Below are 25,809 nucleotides of genomic sequence, written 5' to 3' on the forward strand. Positions count from 1 at the left end.
TATATATATATATATAGATAATTTATATATACCTACATATAGTAAAAATATATACCACATATACAAGGTGTCCGGAAACTCGTAGTACAAGCGGGAAACTGGGGAATCTACATCACATTTGGAGTCGATTTTGTGGTATAACTTTTTTTGATTTGAGCTTTCGTTTTCGAGTAAATCGAGTCAGAAGTTGATTTTTTTTTTGGTCAAATTCTTGTGAATTATTAGTGACGATCAAAGTACCTAACTAATTAAAACTATTTAAAAGAAAAACAAACAAAGAATTGAGGATTTAAAGCATTATTTTGAAATCGCACATCATTTAATTCTTTGTAATAATAAAATATTCGGTCGCTTCACGGTTAAAAACATTTCGGCAACTGTGTAAGGAGGCCGACAGACGTAGCTATCATCAAAATATGACAAAATTATAGCTGTCTCTATTTGCTCGGTTCAAGAAACACGTGAAAGAAAGACGAACTATAGTTTCCATAAAATAACACGAAGCAGATCGCACATCCGTATCAAATTTCACATTCTTCAACAAATTCTGTACCCGAGAAGCATACGGATGCAAGTCCAAAAAGATAAATGTTCAGGAGAGCCAAACTTAATAAGTTGTAGAAGAATTCGAAATTATTTTTTTTTGATTTTTAACATTAAAAAAAACGCCCGCGCGATTAGAGATTTTAATGTAAAAAAAAATCAAGCTATTAAATTTCACAATGCACGCAATGCATTCTTATTAGGTAAATACTAATTAGGCGGAATTTTAGTTTTAAAAAAAAAAAAAAACCCGCGCGATTTTGTCTCTAGGCGTTCGTTTCTTCGTAAAGTAACAAGAATACCAACATAACAAAATGACATTTGAAAATACAAGCTTCACAAAAACTTACTCAATAATCCAGACATTCAAGCCCAAATATTTAATAAAAAGTACAGAAATATATGTAATAATATCATTAAAACCACAAAAGAAAACTACTACAAAGAAAAACTGTCCAGAGTCGGTAATAATAACAAACAAATTTGGAATATCGTCAAAGAAATATCTAACACTGATCACCCAGTACAACCAATCAATAAATTAAACATCAACGGCCAAGACACCTCCCTAAATGACCATCCAGACACTGTGACCAATCACATAAATGAATACTTTTGCAATATCGGTAAAAATCTAGCATCAAAGATTTTAAATAAGACATCAACCGATGAAAATGCCCTTGCCGACATTATCAATCAATGTGCCAGTGAAACAGATAATATACTCACCTTAAACCCGACCAACTACGATGAAATTTCTCAAACCATTAGACAGTTAAAGCCCTCTCATTCGTGCAATCATGACAAAATTTCCTCAACTATACTAAAAACAGTTGAACCCTTTATAATCCATCCATTAGTACATATCATAAACCTCAGTCTCACTAAAGGTGAATTCCCAAACAAACTCAAACTTGCCCTAGTTCAACCAATTTTTAAGTCCGGAAATCCTACTGACATAACAAACTACAGACCAATTTCTATATTATCATCACTATCAAAAATTATTGAAAAAATAGTAAAAAAAAGACTTATCGACCATCTTACAAAATATAACATACTCTCGTCAAACCAGTATGGCTTTAGAGAAGGACTCAATACAGATTCAGCTATTTTAGAACTAACATCACATATAACACAAGCCTTAGACAAAGGTGATAAATGTCTGGCAATATTTCTGGATTTAGCTAAGGCATTTAATACAGTATCTCATCCAATCCTTCTAGCCAAGCTCAAAAAAAATCGGAATAAAGAATAAGGCATTTGATTGGTTCAAATCGTACCTCACAGATAGAAAGCAATGTGTTAAGCTACCATCGCATAAACCATCCCATTCAACTAGCATTAACTTTGGTGTGCCACAGGGCAGTGTACTCGGTCCCACACTTTTTCTCATTTATATCAATGACTTATGTAAACTATCTATTATTGATGGCAATATAATCACTTTCGCCGATGACACTGCCCTAGTACTAAAAAGTAAGACATGGGAAGAAACATTTCACAGAGCGGATCTAACATTGCAAATTATTAAACAGTGGTTGGATGATAATCTACTCACCTTAAACATAACTAAAACGAAATATATAACATTTAGTCTTAATATTCCGAGTCAGCCTTCAATCAATCATACACTAAAAATACATTCTTGTAGAGATAACTCTAGTTGTCTGTGCAATCCACTAGAACGAGTAGATTCCATTAAATATTTGGGTGTAATAATTGACAATAAACTACGATGGGAAGATCACGTAATAAATGTTACAAACCGTATACGGAAACTGGCATATATCTTCAGGTCATTACGAAATATTCTAAATAAAAATACACTAAAAACGGTATACTTTTCTTTATGCCAATCAATTATATCTTACGGTATAATAGTCTGGGGAGGATGCTCTAACACGATATTAGATCCATTAATTAAAGCTCAAAAATTGATAATGCGGACTATTTACAAAGTACACTATATTCACCCCACGAAGGACTTATTTAACGACTTCAAAGTACTCAACATAAAATCCTTATACGTCAAAAACATATCCTCCTACTATAAATTCAAACATACGAAAAAAAATATTTTTGAATCGACCCATAATACAAGATATTCCAACAAATCGAATTATACTATTCCCCCAATAAAAACCTCAATGGCACAAAGACAATTTAACTTTCTTGCTCCAAAAATATTCAATAATTTAACGTTAGAAATAAAATCAATAGCCAAATACGACAGTTTCAGGAAAGCGCTCGGGGATTTTTTGATGTGTGATTGTTATAGTGTTAGTAGCCTATTCCAAGTACTCAGATAGAGGTGTATATATTGTTTATATGCGTGAGGATGCGTCATATGGGTGTATGTATACATGTGCTGTTATATGTATATAGGTATGTCTGCTGCTATATACACATGTGTGCTTGCATGCACACATATTAAAAATTATATATATAATTATGTACATTTTTACAATCTAATGCTAATTTACTTCTTTCTCCTTTCTAATTTCTATCTTCTACTTTTTATTACAATTTTTCCAAAATTTTAGCTTCATCTATAGTTACTAATTTCATATGTTTACACTAGATTTCATATTTCATACAAATTAATTACACTCAATTGGTCACCATGAAACAGGCAGCCGCCTAGTATGGTGATTCATTATATCTACTTTATGTAAATTTCATAATAATGTAACATGTATTAAATAAATAAAAAAAAAATAATGTTTGAAATGGACAGTCTCGTTTCACAGAACGAAAGCTAATTTTAAGTTTACGTAATCGAAATTTAGAATGAAATATTTTCCACTGCCCCCAATGCAAATAGTTATTATTTTTGGTAATTATTCGGAATCGCTGGACAAGGATTACATGAAATATTTTTAAATAAAACCTTCTGATTTACCTTAATTACTATAAAAAGAATCTGACTGCATTTGGGATATTTTTAATTTTAGCATTTTAATTTTAAATTACGTAAATCGAAAATTCACTCTTGTTGTATGGGATGACAGCTGGAATGGTTTCTGATGATTTCTGAAACTAACCTATATCCTAACCTAACCCATAATAATCCAACCTAACCTATAATAATCCAACCTTACCTAACCTAACCTATATCCTAATAATAATCGAACCTAACCTATAATAATCGAACCTAAGCTATAATTATCCAACCTAACCTAACCTAAATCCTAATAATAAACCAACCTAACCTATAATAATCCAACCTAACCTATATCCTAATAATAATCATACCTAACCTATAATAATCCAACCTAACCTATAATATCCAATCTATCCTAACCTAAATCCTAATAATAAACCAACCTAACCTATAATAATCCAACCTAACCTATAATAACATCACCTTTTTTAATTTTTCTATTTTATAAAACATACCTAAATATCTTTATTTTATTTTTCGAGTTTGGCTAAAATAGTAACTACCTAGTATTTGCACATGGTAAAAAATATAGCCACTCGTATCAGGAATACAAACAAAAGAAAATTTTATCAACAGAAATCATTCCAGCTGTCATCCCATACAACGAAAGTGAATTTTCGATTTACGTAATTAAAAATTAAAATGCTAAAATTAAAAATATCCCAAATGCAGTCAGATTCTTTTTATAGTAATTAAGGTAAATCAGAAGGTTTTATTTCAAAATATTTCATATAATCCTTGTCCAGCGATTCCGAATATTTACCTTATTTTTATGTAATTAAGGTGTATCAAAAGATTTTTTAATAAAAAAGTGCGTATTGACAGCGACATCTAAAATTTACTTAATTTATTTCAAGTTTCAAGTCTGCATCAAAAACTAATTTCTTCAAATTTTGGACTTATACCTGTATTACTGATGGGCTGACAATGGCTGACGTCCGGTTTTAGGCCACCCACGCTCAGCATGTTCCGCGACAACTTCAGTTTGCTCATAACGGTATTGTCTAGTGGTCGTATAATTTACGTGTCAACAAGCTATAATTAACCCTTTTTTGTTTTCAGATTAATTAACAAACATTAAATCAAAGTGTGTGTTATTTTGATATGTTAAAAAAAGTGTGAGTTACTCGTTTGTTGAAAATTTTAATTATTATTGTGGTTTAAAATGGAATACAGTAACGCCGAATACGATATGCTCATGTGTCTAGGTCGCGCAAACGGAAACTCGACCAGAGCTGCCACATGGAGAGATTATTGTGCGTTATTATTGTTTTGATAGTGTGAGTGTTTGAAAACAGTTGTAAGTTTTTAATGTTTTGATTTTGAGACTTATCAAGCCTTAAACGAGGTAAAAATTAACTCCGACATGATTAAAATAGTGCTATAATCAATCAGACGGACCCAACTGTGCTTATGTGACGATGTGTTATTTATGTGACGTTTGTGTTTTGAATTGGAGATCGGAACATCGCTACATAAATATTGTAAGTACCCATGGTAATAATAATTTGTCTCCGTTGCGTCGGCGCGCGTCTCAGATCGAATACCGAAAAAAATTTAACCCTGAAATAGCCGAAAAATATTTTTTTTTGTTTTTTTTTGTTTTTTTTGTTTTTTTTTTCCTGAAAATGCTCAAATCAAAAAACTTTATGTTTATTTGGGTTCCCCATGTGGTGTAGATTCTCCAGTTTCCCGCTTGTACTACGAGTTTCCGGACACCGTGTATACTATATTTATAATATGTTTTATACCTGAAAAAAGATAGTTGGACTGTGTAAATTGTATGAGAAAGGTGTTGAAAGAAACTAATGTTATTTGCTATTACTGTTGTTTATTACAAAAGTATAAAAGGTTATAACATGTCATAAAATGTAGTCTAATAACTAAGTACAAAATGTTGCTGATTACTTTCCATACGACATGAGTGGCAGTTTTCTTGTTCTACTACAAATTTACTGACTTGTTTAAGTATTCGTCCTTTCATCTTGGCTTCAAAACCTTAAATCAAAGTTATGTATAGTATTTACATAAGCTTAGTAAAAATTTTATAAATGTTATTACAGTTCCCAAATGGTCTTCCAGTCTGGCACGGATAAAACCATCTCTTTCGATCAGCCCACATACTCGCTTCGAAGCTTCTGTGACTTCCTTGACAATTCGTTCTACCGCTTGTGTGTGAGAAGGAATTCTAAATTCAACCCTTCCACTTTTGCCAATTTCCGCAATTGACTCCAACTCTTCAAGGCTCATATCAGTAACAAGAGGGGGTTCGGTTACTGAAGTGGATTGCCAGTCAATCATATCACGAGGGGGTTTAAATACCCTTACCCCTTTCCTTTCGGTTGCGCGAGCTTTCTGGATTCTCTTATAAGCCAAGGCTCTGATATGTTTTCATTCATCGAACAGCATAGCTATCAAAACATGCTCTGGGTGAGCCATGAAAGCATTTCTCTGTAATGTTGCATGGACGACGTTTCTTAGCTCATCTTCCAAGTAATTACTGAAAAGAATCATTTAAAAAAAATGAATGGAAGTTTGCGGGATTTGGGGATTGCACTTAATTGAGAACCATGATGGTATGTAGACCTTCATTATGAACTCTTAGCTCAGGGGTCGGATCATCAGTGGCTACATACAAACGAAGGACTCAATTTGCCAGAGTAAGCCACCTGGCATGCGGGGTGTTGCTGGGGTTTCATTTGGCCAACTCTTCTGTACATGTGCCTGTTGATACAGCTTTGGATATTTCGTATAGATAATTTTGGTCTGTACTCAACTGTTTAAGGTCAACCTTTGGTATATCGCTTTCAATTGCAACAAAATTTACAACTTCCAGATTTTGGCAGCTTAAAAGTTGTTTACCAATAGTCCCACTAAATGTGTTCGATCCAGAAGTTGGTCCATCAAGAGCAACTATAACTTTTCTCAATAGTAATTCGTTCAAATGTAGTAGACACACAACTGCCTGCAGTGGCTGTTCTATTTTATTTTCAAATAAGGTAATAACAATTGAAAATATAGAAAAGTACAATTAATTCCGGTGGTTTAAACTTAAAAAAAAACATGGTTCATATATGTACACAAAATTACAAAATTTCATCAAAATTAACAAACTTTAGGGCTTGTGCGGGAGACCTAAAATCCATTTTTTATAAAAAAAAATCGTTTCTTACTTATTTTTATGCCCTAATATTACTGTTTTTTAACTTGGAATAAACACAAAAGTTACGATTTTATTTTCTTAAATTTTAAAAAAATTTGATATTTTTTGAAAAAAATTAAAACTTTAGGCCTTGTGCGGGAGACCTAAACATTTTTTTAAAAATCCAAAACTTTTTGTGGTAAGTTGTAGTACCTAGTAGCAACTTTATTTAAACTTGGAGTTTGAAAACAAAAAAAAAGTTAAAAATCGATACACCCTATATACATCGCCCTAATTAGTATTATTATTTTGTAAATCGGAATCGATTTACATTGGAATGTTGTATTTTTTTCAATTTAATTCGAATATCCGGGTTTGAAGGGCCGTGAAAATTCGTATTACGCGGAAATATGTGGTAATTTTATGAATTTACCCAATTATATGAATTTGGCTCGGCTCGGCTTGTCGGCTGCGACGGAATTCGAACGATAAATTTCAATTTACGCGGAAATACTACATATTTTTACGAATATATTTCAAATTTCTGTCAGCCGCGACGAAAATCTGCTGAGAAAATTCGACTTACGCGGAAATATATCGTATTTTTACGAATTTATTATAAATATCTGAATTTAAAGGGTCGGCCGCGACGGAAATCGGCCACAAAATTTCGATTCACACGGAAATATGACGTATTTTAACAAAATTTACTTAAATTATCTGAATTTAAAGGGTCGGCTGTGACCGAAATCGGCCACGAAATTTCGGTTTACGCATAAATATATCGTATTTTTCGAATATCCGAGTTTTAAGGGACATTAATCGGCCGCAAAAATTTGATTTACGATTTATTTTAATTTTAATAACTGAACTTGAAGGGCCGATCGCGGCGAAAATCGGCTTCAAAAATTCGATTTAGACGGGAATAATTCGTATTAATACGAATTTACTCCAATGATACCACCCGAATTTGAAGGGGCGGCCGAGGAACTCGATTTTCGCCGTCTTTCTGTTTTTTTTTTCATAAAATTTCGAATTACGTGGGCATTCGTTAATTCGAAATTTGATTTTTGATGTCCGCTGGATTTCGAATTAACGAGGTTCTACTGTAATATGAATGAAGCAAAGACAAAAATAGGACAATATACAGTGTGTTAAGGGACGTACTTGACTTACTAGTTCTTAAAGTTTTTTCCAGTGATTCCTGACATTATTTGGAGTAAAAAATGGAAATGAAAGTTTAGTCTCCGGTGACTTTTCATGTTTTTTTTTTTTTTTCTGCAAAAACATAGAAAATCAGTAGGAATTGGACAGCTGGGGTCGATGTGCGGGGTTCGGCGGTTACTCGGCTGAGTGACAATTGTCGACATACGGAAGAATTTTACAAAAAGTTTCGGACAGCATTACACTGTCCATCCTCGGGGCAGACATGTAGATGTGCAGGCTTTAAGATGGACACTGTAGTGCTGTCCGAAACGTTGCGAAATGCGCAACACGGCAAAATACCCCTAAAATAAATTACTATAATACTTTTGGCGGGGAAAATCTCAAATCATATCTGCTTTACTGAAGTTTAATGCAATGCATCCTCCTAGATTTCGACCATTTATTCCATATACAGTAGAACCCCGTTAATTCGAACCCCGATAATTCGAAAAAACGCATAATTCGAAATTTTCGCCAAAAAATTTTCCGCACAAAATTTTTTTCATATCAAATGGTTTTTTTATTCGAAATTCGTAATTCGAAATTTATTTTTGTTCGCGCACGAATATTTGTTTGTGTAATTCGAAAAAATTTGATTATGCGAAAGTAAATCATAATATTTCGTAAATCTGAATTTAAAAGTCAGCCGTGGCAGTAAAACGCCGAAAAATGTATTTTTACGTGGATAACCACGTAAAAAATACGATGTATAAACATCGTCCTAATTAATATTATTATTTTGTAAATCTGAATCAATTTACACTGAAATCTCGTATTTTTTCAAATTTATTTCGAATTTCCGAGTTTGAAGGGCCGAGAAAATACGTTTTACACGGATATGTGTCGTAGTTTTACGAATTTACACCAAATATCTGAATTACCCGCGAAAATTTGATTTACGCATTAATGTATCGTATTTTTACAAATTTATTTCGAATATCTGAATTTTAAAGGGCCCGCCGCGACGGAAATCGGATGCGAAATTTTAATTTACGCGGAAATATATCGTATTTTTACTAACTTTACTTCGAATATCCGAGTTAAAAATACGGCACAACCGAGGAAAAATTTCGATTCACGCCGAAATATATCATATTTCTACGAATTTACATCAAATATCTGAACTTAAAAGGCCAGCCGCGACGAAAAACTGCCGCGCATACTCGATTTACACTGAAATATATTGTATTTTTGCGAATTTAAATTCAGATACTGCGAAAACTCGATTTACGCGGAAATATAGTGTATTTTTAGGAATATCTCAATTTAAAGGGTAGGCCGCGACCGAAATCGCGAAATCTCGATTTACGCATAAATATATAGTATTTTACGAATTTATTGCGAATATCTGAATTTAAAGGGCCGGCCGCTACGGTAAACGGCCGCGAAAATAAAGAAATAATTGTTATTAATATGAATTTACTTTTAAAATACCACCTGGATTTGAAAAGGCGACCGAGAAAATCGATTTTCGTTAATTCGAAATTTGATTTTTGATGTCCCGTGGATTTCGAATTAACGAGGTTCTACTGTATATACCTATTTATTTATTTAACAGAAATTAATAATTATTTTTTAATGATAAACTAATGTTTTAAGACAAGGTTTTATGCATAGCATAAAGGATAACAAATAATTATAAGCAATAATGAATAATTAGTAATCAAAAAATTAAAAAGAATATATAATAAGCAGTAATTGTTGATTGAGGTACTAGTACATATTGAATTATTTGGCGGGTTGGATATAAGCCGACATAGCTCAGTGGTTTCAGAGCACCTGACCGGACATCAGAAGCTACGGGTTCAATTCCCGTTGGCGGCATTTATTTTTACCCAATTCAATTTGTATTGATATTTCAGGCGACTAATTATTGCTTATAATTATTTTTTAGAAATGAATAACTTTAGTCCACCAGTCCAGCGCAGGTCACCCTAGTAAAGAGGACTAAGAAATACAATTTACTATACATATTTTTGTTGTTTGTTTTTGGGGTGTTATGCCGTGTTGCGCTAACTCCTTCTTTAGCCGACGTTTCGGACAGCGTTGCAGTGTCCATCATCAGGGCAGATCCGGTAGATCCGAAGATGTGTATACATGTGTATACTATACATATATTTAACATCATATTTTGTATGTACAATGTTTAAACAGTCGCTATAATTAAAAAAATAAAAAACCTAAATTTGGGTCGCTATCGCTCGAGTGGTTATTTGTGTAACATTATTTTTATCTAAAAGAGTTCAACGAGTTATCACATTCACAAAATAATTATTTACACGTCTTGAAGTTTTTCCAACCACATATTTATTTTGATTTAATTTTTAACAGGGGCCACCAACTGGTTGATTGTGAATCAATTTTCGATGCCTTTCAGCTCAATTCCGCGTTGCCATTCCAGTAATTTGTTAATTTATTGTTTATTGCGGTATTTTAAGTAGGTACATAGTTATCTATGTCCTAATACAATCCTTATATACATATAATTATAGTAACACATTTAAAATGAATCAATCACATATTTTAGTAATTTAATTTTAAATGTTTTTATGTTTTCTTCTGATTTTATTTCTTCTGGTAGCTCTCCAAATATCTTCAACGCTCCGTACATCAATGACTTTTGACTCTGTGTTTTTTTCCTGAAGGGGAGTCTCAATTCATTTCATTTTTTTTATAAATTTAATTTAGATTAAATTTGATAATATTATTATTAAGTTCTGCAAGTGTTTTAGTTTTTTATTATTGTGACAGCTGTTTCGGCTTACAAGGCCATTTTCAAACTGTTGACAATAATAAAAAACTAAAACACTTGCAGAACTTAATAATAATATTATCAAATTTAGTATAATTAAATTTATAAAAAAAATTAAATGGAGTTCTACGAATTAAACACAAAAACAATAAATAAATCAATTCATTTCTTTTCCTCGTCTCATGTGTGTGTTTGTTCTGTAGTTTATCAATTTTTCTTAGGAATTCACTAGACGTATGGCCATTGATTATCTTGTAGATTAAAAATATGGTATTAAAGTAAATAATTTGTTTAAATGACAAGATATTTAACTCCTTCAACATGTTCTTAATTTTTGCGTATCTATTTTTCTTCAATATGGTTCTCATTGCTCTATTTTGTAGAATTGTCATTTGTTTCATTAAACCGTCGTTGGATAAGAATAGAATGCTGCTACAGTAATTTATGTGTGGTACAATAATTGCGTTGTACACATTTTTACTGGAAACTGTTAAGGAATCTTCTTATTCTTCCCAACAGTGAGATTTTTTTGGCAATCTTTTTAATAATTTGTTTTGTATTTTGAGCAAAAATTAATTTGGAGTCAATTATTACCCCCAAATATTTCATTTCAAATACTTCTTTCAATACTTCACCGTCTATCAATATGTCTTTTTTTGTTTGCGTTACTCGTTTTCATTTTTAATTTGTAACGTTAGATCTAACATTTTCTGCTGAATGATGAAATCTGCCATTTTTTTTTTAAAACTTGATTTTTCAAAATATGTAATACAATTTTTCTCAATGACCATTTATCCTTTATAATAAAAACACATAAATTTGTTTTTGACCACAATAGTTTTATTTTCACTCTACCGGTTTCGGAAGATCCCTTCCTTCGTCAGGAGAATATTTAAAACTAATCTACTACACAAAATATTGACACATAAATACAAAAATGTTAAGTGTTTGAGAGAGATGTCGACAAAGTGGAAGGGGTAATTACGGGAATTCCAGGAAGAACAGAGCGGTTAACTGGAAATATGTCAAGAATAGGACTATAAGACAGATTAATTTGGTTATTTATTATACTGGAGTTATTATTGATGGCTTTTCTGATTTCAAGTGCTTCTAAATTATCTAATTTTTTGCCTTTATTACTACGGTGAAGAATTTTAACCCCTGTATTTTTACTAAAAGTATGATCGGTGGAAATGAGATGATTGGCAAACTCTGAAAAATTATTGTTATTTAAACATCTTAAATGTTCGGTGATTCTAATATTTATATTTCTAGTTGTCTTACCTATGTAGAACGATTGACAATCATTGCAACATAGTTGGTAAATGCCTGAGTGGCTAAATTTGTGATCTTTATCTTTAGTATTTTTAAGTAATTTTCCCAAGTTGTTATCAGTATAGAACGCGGGTTTAATGTGGGTAGGCAAATTTTTTGTACTAAGTGAAGAAAAATTGGATATGTATAAGATTTTACGCCATTGAAAGGGATTTATGATTTTATTATTAGTTTCAGGTGTACCAAATAAAAATGTATTCGTCGAAATGAGTTTAAGTTTCTTATTCAGGATTTTATCAATTAAGTGTGTCGAGTAACCATTATTTAGAGCAATTTGTTTTATTTTTGACAGTTCAATTTCGAAATTAACAGCTGATAGTGGGATTTTTACTAAGCGGTGTACCATTGAATGATAGGCAGAATGTTTGTGTGATATCGGGTGGTTTGACGTGTTATGTATAGTTATATCCGTGAATGTCGGTTTACGATAGATGTTAAATTCAATTGTATTATTTATTGAAGTTAGTGTTAAATCTAGAAAATTAATCGATGCATTACTGCCTACCTCTACAGTGAATTGAATTTTTTTATGAAATGAATTTATAAGAAGAAGGAATTTAGTTAGTTGCCGCTCTGTTCCCGTCCAGATACAAAAAATATCGTCTACATATCGTTTCCAAGTGAGAACATTATTTAAGAGTGATGACTTACAATTAAAAATCTTATTTTCTAAGTTATTCATAAAAATATCTGCCAAAAGTGGGCTAGTAGGAGCTCCCATAGGTAGCCCTTGGCTCTGTTGGAAGACGCAGTTGTTATACTGGAAATAATTTTGATTAAGGCACATATTGAATAAACGAGACAGGTCATCAATCATATCTTTATCTAAATTAGAGGATTTTAACATATCTACAATTATTTGTTTGCAATCAGTAGTTGGAACATTTGGAAATAAGTTAATTACATCAAACGAAATTAGCTTAGCATTATTGGGAATGAACAAGTCCTTAACTGAATTTATTAAATCAAATGAGTTTTTAATGGTATATTTGGGTGAAAACACATTAAAATTGTTGAAGACATTAGTGATATGAGAAGCTATTATGAAATTCGGGGAAGCACAGCATGACACGACAGGACGAATAGGTTCATTGATTTTATGTATTTTTAAAAACCCGTACAACTTGGGAATTTTAGGATTAGACTGCAAGAATTTATTCTGGTTAGGATAATCATCTTTAAAGATTTGGGATTTGCATGCATTTATTGAATTTTTTATATCTATTTGAAATTTATTAGTCGGATCTTTTTTTATAATAACGAAGTCGTCACTTTTTACGAAGTCTTCCATTTTTCCAGGAAACGATATGTAGACGATATTTTTTGTATCTGGACGGGAACAGAGCGGCAACTAACTAAATTCCTTCTTCTTATAAATTCATTTCATAAAAAAATTCAATTCACTGTAGAGGTAGGCAGTAATGCATCGATTAATTTTCTAGATTTAACACTAACTTCAATAAATAATACAATTGAATTTAACATCTATCGTAAACCGACATTCACGGATATAACTATACATAACACGTCAAACCACCCGATATCACACAAACATTCTGCCTATCATTCAATGGTACACCGCTTAGTAAAAATCCCACTATCAGCTGTTAATTTCGAAATTGAACTGTCAAAAATAAAACAAATTGCTCTAAATAATGGTTACTCGACACACTTAATTGATAAAATCCTGAATAAGAAACTTAAACTCATTTCGACGAATACATTTTTATTTGGTACACCTGAAACTAATAATAAAATCATAAATCCCTTTCAATGGCGTAAAATCTTATACATATCCAATTTTTCTTCACTTAGTACAAAAAATTTGCCTACCCACATTAAACCCGCGTTCTATACTGATAACAACTTGGGAAAATTACTTAAAAATACTAAAGATAAAGATCACAAATTTAGCCACTCAGGCATTTACCAACTATGTTGCAATGATTGTCAATCGTTCTACATAGGTAAGACAACTAGAAATATAAATATTAGAATCACCGAACATTTAAGATGTTTAAATAACAATAATTTTTCAGAGTTTGCCAATCATCTCATTTCCACCGATCATACTTTTAGTAAAAATACAGGGGTTAAAATTCTTCACCGTAGTAATAAAGGCAAAAAATTAGATAATTTAGAAGCACTTGAAATCAGAAAAGCCATCAATAATAACTCCAGTATAATAAATAACCAAATTAATCTGTCTTATAGTCCTATTCTTGACATATTTCCAGTTAACCGCTCTGTTCTTCCTGGAATTCCCGTAATTACCCCTTCCACTTTGTCGACATCTCTCTCAAACACTTAACATTTTTGTATTTATGTGTCAATATTTTGTGTAGTAGATTAGTTTTAAATATTCTCCTGACGAAGGAAGGGATCTTCCGAAACCGGTAGAGTGAAAATAAAACTATCGTGGTCAAAAACAAATTTATGTGTTTTTATTTATTTTTTTTATTTTTTTTATTTATTGAATTTTTTTTTTTATACATACATGGTTACATAAAATATTGAAAAATGTATAAAAAATATTGAAATAAATGTACATAATTAAAAAAAAATCCCACGAAGGCGAAGCCTGAGTGTGGGTATTATAAGTATTTTTATCTTATTTCTATGGTTTAAGTGAAGATACAATATTAAATATAAATTTAAGTTATTTTAAAAGAGTTACTGTAGAGATACAATACAAGAAACTAAATCATGTAACATGTAAAAGTTTTAAAATAACACAAAAAATAAGGTAAATACTAGTTTTTGAAGACATCTTAAAAAGTGAATTAGCAGACAAAGCATTACAAACAATAAAATATATCCGCTGTTTTGTATGTATGTGAAATAATAAAAAATAATGTATACATTGATATAAATGTTACAGATAGCTTTGCTAAAACTTATAAGAAAAAAATATCTAGTTCAGTGTTTTTTAGCCAAGATTTGATGTACTTTTTAAAAGATTGAAGGTTTACACACGTGTCCCTTTTAAAGGTTGTACATAAAGAATTATACATTTTTGGAGCAATAAAACTAATATGCCTTTGGGCCAACCTGGTTTTGCAGTGAGGCACAGCATATTCACAAGCGCCATGTCGTTGGCTGGCACGATTTGAATTTTTAATAAAGTTGTTTGGTCGCGTATAAATAAATTTAAGACATTGAGCACTATAAGTCTGCTTAAGGTCCAAAATTTCAGTTTCTTGGAACAATTGTTTAGAGGGATAGGATTTAGTCTTTTGGTACATTATCTTAATAATTGATTTTTGTGCAATTTCTAGTGGTTTTACATGATTGTTGAAAGTTCCGCCCCAGCCAATTATTCCATAGGAAAGAGATGAATGAACTAGTGAGTCATAAACTAGTTTCATGGTTTTTATATTTACTACATTACTCATTCTTTTAAAAATATATTTTAGGTATCTCAATTTGTTAACAGTTTTTTCAATATGGCTGGTCCATTTAAGTTGACAATCTATAGTTACACCTAAATACTTAATAAGTTTTCCAGATTTCATCTCCTCACAGTTACAGAATGTGTTTGGGTTATTATAAATTATGATGAGCCACAAAGTGAATGCTTTTTACAATTACGACCATTTATCCTTTTAAACCACTGGGGCTTGAATTTATAGCGTTTTGTAAATTCAACAATTTTTTTTAAGTTGGCCATCCCTTTTTTATAGGATCGCTTTTGCTTGTTGTTATTGTTGTTGTGGTGTTTATAATATTTTTTACGATTGTTTCCCATATTTTTTTGTGGTCTTTGCTGCATATATGGATTTTCTTTTTTTAGTATATATACCGTAAGCCGTGTTCATAAGTTCCTATTCCGTTGGAAATGTACATTGTTTGTGTGTGAACTCTTCTCTTTTCCGGAAACTTAATCCTTTTGATGTCAACTTGTCTGGTGAAAATTTTTGTGCTGTAACAGCGTTATCATTAAAGTGAAGTGTGAATTTACCTTAATTAATTTTTTTTAAATTTTCATGAATTTTAAATAAATTCAGTTTATTGCAAACAAGTTAAGTAACACAGTTTAAGAAATATGTGAAAATTATCTGTATATATGTATAAACATGAATGAAGCAAGGAGTATGTTATGTGAAATTGCATGCTGGTTAGTTTATAGCTAAACCGCAAGCAAAAGAAGGTGCGCATGCGCACATCTCTTACTATGCATAGAAAGGGTGTGATTTATTAGTAGTTCACTAGCATTCATTGGTGGCTAATCACATGTTTCATTATGGATAAAACTAGGGAACGGTCTTCTGTTTTTGATGAAACTATTTATTTATAGAGCAGAGACGGTTTACATATAGTTTCCGTGAGCACTTAGGCCATAGGCCCATTGTGCTATCTCCCATTTTACCTCAATCCTTTAACAGCAACCCAGTCCCTTTCATAAAGTTGAGCAGGGTTGTCATTGGATATGTGGCTATGTCTTCTGGTTCCACAATGTGTCTTCCCAGGTCTCATCTCTTCTCTCCAATCCTCCTTGGTTCCCTGAGGGCCCCACAAGGGAAGAGGGCCTCATCTCTCCTCTCCACTCCTCTCCACTCCTCCTTGGTTTCCTGAAGGTCCCACGAGGGAAGAGAGCCTTATCTCTCCTCTCCACTCCTTTTTGGTTCCCTGAAGGCCCCACAGGGGAAGAGTTCATGGAAGTGGCATCAGCTCTCCTCTCCACTCCTCCTTGGTTCCCTGAAAGCCCCACGAGGGAAGAGGACTTTGTCTCTCTTCTCCACTCCTCTGATCAAACTATGGACATTAGATATTTTTATTCTTTTTTTACATTTGTACCTCTGTCTGAAATTTCCATTGTTTGTTGCAGGAACATCTACCAGGGTCTGCGAGGAGGCCGACACCAGCTGGTGTCGCACAGTCCCCCGGACATGGCCCCCATAGCCAAGGACGACCTGCTGGCCGCGTACACGGAGAGGCAGAACGACTCGGGCTACGGCTTCCAGCACGAATTCGAGGTGAGCCTAGGGAGATCGTATCTAACAGAGTCTGGGCCGACACCCGCTGGTTAATTGTGACTACTTGTCAATAGATAAGTAATCGATGACAGTCCCTTTATGTGTTTCAGCTGCTGCCTGACTGCTTCCCCGACCGCACGATGGAAGCGTCGGAGGCCAAGGAGAACCAGGGCAAGAACCGTTACCCCGACATCAAGGCTTACGACCAGACCCGTGTGCGCCTCTCCACCGTGGACGGGGTGCAAGGGAGCGATTACATCAACGCCAACATCGTACTGGGTTATAAGGTCATTATTTGTATTTATTTAATTTTTTTGGAAATTGGTAATTTTGTTAACATTCCCAATTTCGTGTTCAAAAACTTGAATCCGCTCCTAAGATAATAAGCCACGTTACCATTTGAATATTCAAGTTAATATTTTTCTTTAACCCCACACAGGGGGCCCTGAGGAAAATATTTTCCCTGTCGTCTTTGGGTATGCTTTGTGGAAGATCTTTTTGAGGAAAGAGAGGAGAAAACCTGGGTCTTGAAGAGACCATGTTGTAGTAGGGAAACAAGCCAGAAAATAATTCCATAGCCGAATGTAGAACACAAGGGATGTGGATCATCCAAAGCATGTTTGGAGGGACCGCGCCTGCTACACATCCCTTCTGAACTGTAGATGATTTATTTTATGTACGAGCATTGCCTATATTAGAGTATTGTCTATTTCAGGAGCGCAAGAAGTTTGTGTGCGCCCAGGGGCCGACGGACGTGACGGTGGACGACTTCTGGCGCATGATCTGGGAGCACAACCTGGAGCTGGTGGTTATGCTGACCAACCTCGAGGAGTACTCCAAGGTCAAGTGCGCAAAGTACTGGCCCGACCAGCAGCACTCTGAGAAGCTGTACGCTGGCTGCATACGCGTGCAGCACCAGGGGGAGAAGAGGTAATAAACCACATCATCCAAATCCTATATCCTCCAAAGAAACTTATGAAATCATTGATTGATTGATCTATCCCATAATTTCTGCTTTTGTTTCTTTAACCTCTCGCCGTTCGCCAGTGTATCTGGAAACTATTAAAAGATGGAGACCGTTTCACCTCTCCAGCCGGACTCGAACTCCTCTCTTTCATTTCCTTAAAATACCCTCCACACATTAACCACAAATATGACATAGACCCTGAGGCAAATTATTTTCTTCGGGACCTTCTTTATGTATGGAGTAAATGTAAAAATAAAAATGAATTCCTCTTTTTCTTGTCCAGATATTCAGACTACATCATCAGGGAGCTGAGGATCAGCAAACAGCCGCTGTCCACCTCCAATAGTCAAATCATTGAAGCAAACGGAGTCAAGAAGAATGGAGGTAGCTATTTTTTATTCTTCCTGTTATATTCTCGCGGAAGATCTCTTGTACTATTTTTTGCTCCGAAAGCGAGACTTCTGTCTATTAGAATATTCCAATCAACAGAGCGATTCAACCGTATGAAGAAGTTTTAGGCCAGGGTCTGATTTTACCTTCTTAAGGTGTATTTTCGGTCAGTTATTCTAATTTGATGTAATAATACTCGTGTCTCCTTTCCAGTGGGTGACATGAACAATGGCAACGGTAACGGCACGGCCAGCAGTACGTGTGAGGAGAGAGTGGTGAAGCAATACCATTTCCTGATGTGGAAAGATTTCGTGGCGCCGGAACACCCACACGCTATACTCAAGTTTATCAAGGTATGTTGTAAAACGTACTAGCTTCTTTGTAAACATTGTGCTGCGATTCGACCCGGGCCTTTCCATCCTGCGACCATCTACCTCTTATGTTACACCTTAAGCAGGGTACTCACCAAGAGTGTAGCATGTAACGTAACTGATACTGTATCAATCTGCAAATGGGTACGGCTCGTCCACGGTAACCGCGTATTCAGCTACGACCTCCCGGATCCGCCTTTAGTGCTCGCTATGGTGCTCGCAGTGAAACAGGGTCGCTGCGAGTACACTGCGCTCCACCCGCGAGCGGCTCGCAGTAGGCTCGTGCCTACGTACTCACTTGATACAGTATCAGATACGTTATATGTTACACGGTTAGGTGAGTACCCTGCTTTACAGTTATCCGGACAGAAGCCCAGCCCCTTTAATGACGTTCACTGGGTGTCATTGGGTGTTTGGCCGTGTCTCCTGGTATCTGACTTGTCTTGGTATCTTTCTGTCTAGACGGAACTTTGGGCCCTATAGATGGATCAGTGTTCCTCCATCCTCTTCACATTTCTTAGAGCTATTAGTGTTTTCTACGATATATAAGATTTTGATAAATACATAAACACATCATCTGGTAAGACATTTTCATTACAAAAGTATCATTTTGCAAAAAAGCAAGTGAGTTATTACGAAATTACACTATCACGGCAAACGCTCCGGTTTTTAGTGTAGAGGTTAAGTAGTGGAGTTGCCTGACTAGTTAGAGCATTCTTTCCTCGTCCTATCTACCCTTTCCAGAACAGGGAGTTCTTTCTGATGGTCGGCTCTACCATCTTGGCTAAGTGTCCTGCCCGACAGCGGTCCCAGTTTTATAGATCTGATCATGACACTCTTCAAACAAATTATTGGTATAGCTCTTGAATTCATTGATCCTTTTTTGCCATAAATAATGGAAAAAGAGAGTTGGACCGCGAACCATTATTAATGTAAAACCACGCACATAACATGTGTCGTCAACATCGTTCACCCATACTTGTGCAAATCATGTACGCACAGCGGCTCCCAGCTTTTTTCTACGTACCACACCAAACGCATTACTCTCATAGCTTAGCCACTCTGGTTGTAGCTTGTTCCATGCTTCCATTACCCTATTTACAAGGAAGTATTTCCTAGGATTGGATGGAATAGGTGTTTTGTTAAAATTGAGTATCCGCTGAGAATTAAATTTGTGTTGGTGGTGAAGATTTGTTGAATACCAGGGCACCTATAATATCCAGATAAAATTTTGTAAGTCTCAATCAAGTCACCCCTTTCTCTTCTTTCTTTTAATGTTGGTAGTTTTAGTTAGTTGATTCTATCTTTATATTGCCGGTCTTTCAAAGCTCTTGGTGTTTTTGTGAATAGTCTCTGTACCCTCTCTAACTCACTTTGTTTCTATCATTGCCTTTCTGTGTCTTGCAGAGGGTGAACGAAGCGTGCAGCGGGGGCCGTACAGCCCTGGTGCACTGCTCCGCCGGAGTGGGCCGCACCGGCACCCTGGTGGCCCTGGACTGTCTCCTGGAGCAGCTGGCCGCCGAGGGACACGCCGCCGTCTTCAACACCGTCTGTGACCTGCGGCGACAGAGGAACTTCCTCGTACAGAGTCTGGTCAGTCCATCTTCCGTCTCTCCATGCTTCTTTCCTTTCATCTGATTATAAATGTAACTTGTAACTCGTCCTTTCTTCCCCTTTACAGAAGCAGTATGTGTTTGTTTACCGGGCGCTCCTCGAGTGGGCTACCTTCGGAGACACGGAGATTCCAGCCAACAGACTGAAGTCTTCAGTGGACCGACTGCGGCAGACTGCTGACAATAAAGACACTTGTGCAATGGAGGAAGACTTTGAGGTAGTGATCATTTACCACAAGTGTAATTCATACGTGTCAAGTCTATAAGTGTAAAGTTCAAACAGTGTCATGTCCATATGTAGTGTTAAGTTTATAAACGTTTTTAATTGGGCTTCTCCCATACGAAATCAAAGATATGAGTGGATGAAGGTCTTACAAAATCGGATGACTTATTTTTTAAATTTAGTATATCCAAGCAATAGTTTGTCACCTCATGCCCCGTGACTTTGAAACCCATGTGACTGGTACGAGTGCTATTCCGCTGAGCTGTTTCGGGCTGTGGTTAGCAGGGTGGAGATTTCCCTTATAAAAGCATGTAGAGCAAATGAACGAAGATAGAAGTGTAAGGAGAATATATGATGCAAATGTGAATGGTAGCAGAAGTCGGGGACGGCCGAGGAAGACATGGCACGATCAAGTGAATCAGATGATTGAGTCATGTCAAAGATTTGGGCCATGTCAAGAGTTAGAAAAATAGAAGAGTATGAATGTGAATGAGGCAAGGAGTGTGTGCCAAGACCGAGTTGTTTGGCGGTCCGTCCTCTCTGCCTATCGCTACGAAAACTGCATGATGATTCGTTAGTTATCAAGTTTTCATTCTTTTCTAATAGTTTACTTTCCTTTCTCTTTTTATTGATTTAGTCTATTATTGTCCCTTTTAGTAGTTGTTGGTGTTTGCATTACGCCGTGTCTTGTGCATGACTAACCCTTTTTGTTAATTTGAAGCCTTTTAGCCTATTCTGGTGTATTTTGGCTTCTTTTTATTGATTTAGTGCCACTTTAGCCTATTCTTTTGTATTTACTCCCTTTTTCTTGGACTCAATGAATCTTAGTCAAATCCTCTGTCCCAACTGCCAATATGCGTACCCAGTATGCACGCCTTTTTCTTTTTAGCATTCCACTATTTAAAACATTTGTTTTCCATTCGTATTATTTAGACTTGGCTTAAACGCAACAATGAATTTGTATAAAATATGCAGTAAGCATTGCCACTTGCAAAGATGTGTCCGTGGCTAAAGAAAAAGAATGAAAAGCTTAGAAGGATCTTGTTGGATTGTTCCATTCAAGTCCTGTAATTTTTGCTATTCTTGAATGCTTTTTTTATTATCTTCTCCTATACACTATTCTGTTTTTATATATGAAACAAACACCTTGTACACTATTATTGGTAGTACAACATGTATAAGATGGGATGGCATATGACCTTACATATTTTGTGTTATTTCTTTACTACGTAAAAACAGAATTGACTGTATTAAGTTGTTTGCTTTCTAGAGCATCCTTGTGATGTTGTATTTAGTTGCTTATTAAATGCACAAGCGTAATCCATCTGCCTGCCACCTGCCTGTGGGGTGTTCAGGCTCAGCTGGTGTTCTCCTCTTTGCAGAAGGTGAAGCAGGCCCCCTTGGAGCCGGCTAAACCCAGCCTGGCGGGCCGAGCCCCCGAGCACGTCAGCAAGAACCGCAGCGAGGCGGTGCTGCCGTACGATCACAACCGCGTTATACTGGCGCCCATACCTACCAAGGAGCATTCTACCTACATCAACGCCTCCTTTATTGAAGGTCAGTATCTGTAAAACACGACTAGCAATTCTTCAACAGTTCTCTTTGGAAATTATAGATGTTTGATTAGAGGGAATGTTGCTCCCCACTACCTTCAGCCTCACAACGTACCCCAATTGGGGATGCTGTATTCTCACTGGCTCCAGATGCTTGGGAGCAGTTGATTTTATATTATTTTATTTTAGTCCCTTTTTAAAACCTTTTGCATCCAATCCTAGGAAACATTTCCTTGCAAATGGAGTAGTGGGTGCATGGAACAAACTTCTACTAATAAGGCTCCATTGGATTCTTATTTGGAGAAAAGAAAGGATTTACTAAATGACAATGAAATCAGATATGAGCGCATCAGTAAAATGCCGCCTGCCAAGGTGTGAGCTAACATGCTGAGGCTGAATGACACCGGGGAGTAGTGACTGAACATGAACTGTGCCTGAAATAATAACAACTGAATTGTTCAAATCCCAAGTTACAAATAATCTGACATTATTTTAAATCTCTCGACCCCCATCACAAAAGCTGAAGGGTTAATTGTTACTTGTACGATGATTGAGTTCAAGTCCAAACCATAATGATTTGGTATTTCTTGTTTGGGTGCTGTCTAATGTTTCCACATTATGTGTGCTAGTGTTGGTCCTCTCTGGAAGTTTTCTCTCCCAAGGAATATGAAACACTAATACCCTTAGCTGCGCATGAACAAACAAGGACAAGTGTCAGTATTGTGTCACCGGAGTCAGGATGCGGCTGATGGCTTCCAACAACACGAGTGCCACTCCTGGGAGAGCGCTGGCCCAGAGCTCATTTATATGGGACGTTTCGGATTGCATCAACCTCCCTGCATCCTGGAATTAAAATATTATTTTTATAAATTAACCCTACAGTTAAAAGGGTAGTTCGTCATTGTTCTGTATTATCTATCATTTCATTTTTATCTAACATGTTTTTATTTTATCTGTAGGTTATGACAACTCGGAATCCTACATCATAGCTCAAGACCCCCTGCCCACCACTATAGCCGACTTCTGGAGAATGGTCTCGGAACAGGAGATATCCACCATCGTCATGCTGAGCGAGGTTAGTCCCATCATTTGACATAAACTGACAATCTAAAATGTTCATAGATTAACCAAACCCCAAACTAGCTAAACTACTCAATATAGTTAGAAACACCGAGGGAGATAATCTAGTCTCCTTCAACGGAAGCAATCTTCCGAACAGGCCTTCCATTGATATGCTTGGTGTAACTATAAGTGACCAGCTCAGGTACGGGGGCTCCATCGAAGCCAGAGTAAAGTTGGCCTCTCAGAAGCTGGGCGTACTGTACAGGGCCCGCAGATACTTTAATAGTACACAACTGCTGACCCTGTACAAATCGCAAGTGCGCCCTACTGTCGAATTTGGCAGCCATCTCTGGTCCGGAGCCCCTAAAAACCTGAAAAAAACCCTTGACTCTGTGCAAAAACGGGCGGTCCGTTTGATAGATTCCCCAATCTTAACAAACGGACTGCAATCTTTAGAGCACAGGCGTCAGGTAGGTATGCCGTCCTTGTTCTATCGGTATTACAATAGAAGATGCTCTGAGGAACTAGCGTCATTGGTCCCTTCGGCACCGGTGCGTAGTCGAGATACACGCCAAACGCGCGCCCAACATTTGTACACGGTTGACATTTGTCACATGAGAACGGGTCGCTTCTACGATTCGTTCTTAAGTTCAACAGCTCGGCTGTGGAACGAACTGCCGGCCTATGTGTTTCCTCCCTCCTACAACATGGGACTCTTCAAGACCCATGTTCACTCCTTCCTCTCCACAAAAAGACCCTCCACACAGCATCCCCAAAGATGACATAGGCCCTGAGGGAAATTATTTTCTTCAGGGCCTCCTGTGTGGAGTTAATGTAAAAAAAAAAAGTTAATTAAACTATTAACCACTCAAGCTAAAGCATATAAGAGCTCCTGGAGCTCTCCTTATGGAGTAGTAGAATAATTAGGGAAAAGATATTTATTTTGCATACTATTATATTTTGAAAACTTGTATTATTTTGTAAAAAATAAATAAATATTTAAAAAAAAAAATCCTTGAGCGATAGAAATTTTCAGGCTTTTGATTTTGGATTTGGCCGCACTCATTCCAAAAATCATACATACGTATATTAATACGGGAACATATAAACTGCTTACTGTAGTAAGTCATTGAAGAATCCATTTATATTTCACTATTTCTCCTAATTTTTAGATTTTATAAAATTAAAACGTTAAATGTATCTAAGCGTGAATTCTGTATGTTAGTTACTGAAATTACCCCCTTGTACTTATTTGGGGCAATATTCATGAAAATCATCTACCTACAGCTACCTGAATTTGGGTAGTAATCTGTCAAGGGCATCAGAATTGCTTCCCGAATTTGGGTAGTCATCTGTCAAGGGCATCAGAATTGCTTCCCGAATTTGGGTAGTCATCTGTCAAGGGCATGAGAATGGCTTCCCGAATTTGGGCAGTCATCTGTCAAGGGCATCAGAATTGCTTCCCGAATTTGGGCAGTCATCTATCAAGGGCATCAGAATTGCTTCCCGAATTTGGGTAGTCATCTGTCAAGGGCATGAGAATGGCTTCCCGAATTTGGGCAGTCATCTATCAAGGGCATCAGAATTGCTTCCCGAATTTGGGTAGTCATCTGTCAAGGGCATGAGAATGGCTTCCCGAATTTAGGTAGTCATCTGGTAGAATTTGGGTAGCTATCACTCGAGTGATTATGGAACCAGGAGACATGGCCAAACACTCACTTTATTCTGATTTACTTAATACGTACTTCCTTTTGATAAACCTTTTTGCTCTTGTGATCTAGAAATAAATTTCTTGAGATTTGGGTTTTCTATTTCTCTCCGTTACTTGGGCTTGCAATAAACAGTAGTTGTTGAACAGAGTACAATTGTCTTAGTTGGTCTAGTTTCTTTAGTCCAGATATTCAGGATTGAACAGTACTTGTTTGTATAGTGATGTTTGGTTGTATTTGCAGCTGGGTGAGGGCAAATGCCCCCGCTACTGGGACGACGAGGAGATCCAATACGAACACATCAGTGTCAGCTACCTGCAGAGCGAGTCCTGTCCGTACTACACCAAGAGGGAGTTCCAAGTCACCAATACAAAGGTAAACACACCTTCAGTCATATTGCATTATATTTTTACTAATCTAAATCTATTACAAATCACCATCATCCTGTCATTGGTTGTCTGCTCTTGTATTGTACGTTTGTGACATTATTGTTCATTCTTGTCCAGTTCTCAATATCTCGCATGAATGGCCATATGAGTCTGACAGCAGTTATTAATAATTGATCTTCTCCCACTACACGACAGAACCAAGAAAGAACCCGCGTAACGCAGCTGCAGTACCACGGTTGGCCGACGGTCAGTGGGCAGGTGCCCGAGGTGACGCGCGGCATCATAGAGCTGGTGGGTTCCAGCGGGGCCTGCAATCCTCCCATCGCCGCTGCCCCCCCCTTGTTAGTCCACTGCAGGTATGTCGCTCGTGTTACCAATGCACTGGCAGTACATGTTGTCTGTTTCACTGTATATGTATGCACATTAACTAACCATGTTTGTTTGTTTGTTTAGCCTGGGAACGGACAGATCGTCCATGTTTGTGGCGCTCAGTATCCTCATCACGCAGCTGCGGACGGAGCGGAGAGTGGACGTGTCCACCGTCACCAGGAAGATGCGCACACAGCGCATGGGATGTCTAGATACCTTTGTAAGTATCCACTGATAATTTACACTAAATAAATCCAATTTT

The 25,809-nt window shown here is 36.0% G+C and overlaps 1 protein-coding gene across 5 annotated transcripts in view; it reads left to right on the forward strand.

Annotated features, from left to right (window-relative positions):
• Ptp69D (Protein tyrosine phosphatase 69D) overlaps positions 1-25,809 on the forward strand; it is a 69,063-nt gene that overhangs the window by 38,897 nt on the left and 4,357 nt on the right. For 2 of the 5 annotated variants that reach the window (XM_089649234.1, XM_089649235.1), the window contains exons 18-29: positions 16,754-16,901; positions 16,994-17,188; positions 17,617-17,831; positions 18,152-18,252; positions 18,472-18,611; positions 20,037-20,222; positions 20,311-20,460; positions 21,821-22,022; positions 22,978-23,093; positions 25,033-25,164; positions 25,374-25,534; positions 25,632-25,767. In XM_089649234.1, the coding sequence (XP_089505360.1) occupies positions 16,754-16,901; positions 16,994-17,188; positions 17,617-17,831; positions 18,152-18,252; positions 18,472-18,611; positions 20,037-20,222; positions 20,311-20,460; positions 21,821-22,022; positions 22,978-23,093; positions 25,033-25,164; positions 25,374-25,534; positions 25,632-25,767 (1,882 nt within the window). The remainder of the gene's footprint in view (positions 1-16,753; positions 16,902-16,993; positions 17,189-17,616; positions 17,832-18,151; positions 18,253-18,471; positions 18,612-20,036; positions 20,223-20,310; positions 20,461-21,820; positions 22,023-22,977; positions 23,094-25,032; positions 25,165-25,373; positions 25,535-25,631; positions 25,768-25,809) is intronic. The other 3 variants (XM_089649237.1, XM_089649236.1, XM_089649238.1) reach the window with 3 other exon arrangements.

The sequence above is a fragment of the Hesperophylax consimilis genome, chromosome 29 (genome assembly GCF_061612785.1).
Source record: "Hesperophylax consimilis isolate HC1 chromosome 29, BYU_Hcon_1.0, whole genome shotgun sequence".
NCBI classification, from domain to species: Eukaryota; Metazoa; Arthropoda; class Insecta; order Trichoptera; family Limnephilidae; genus Hesperophylax; species Hesperophylax consimilis.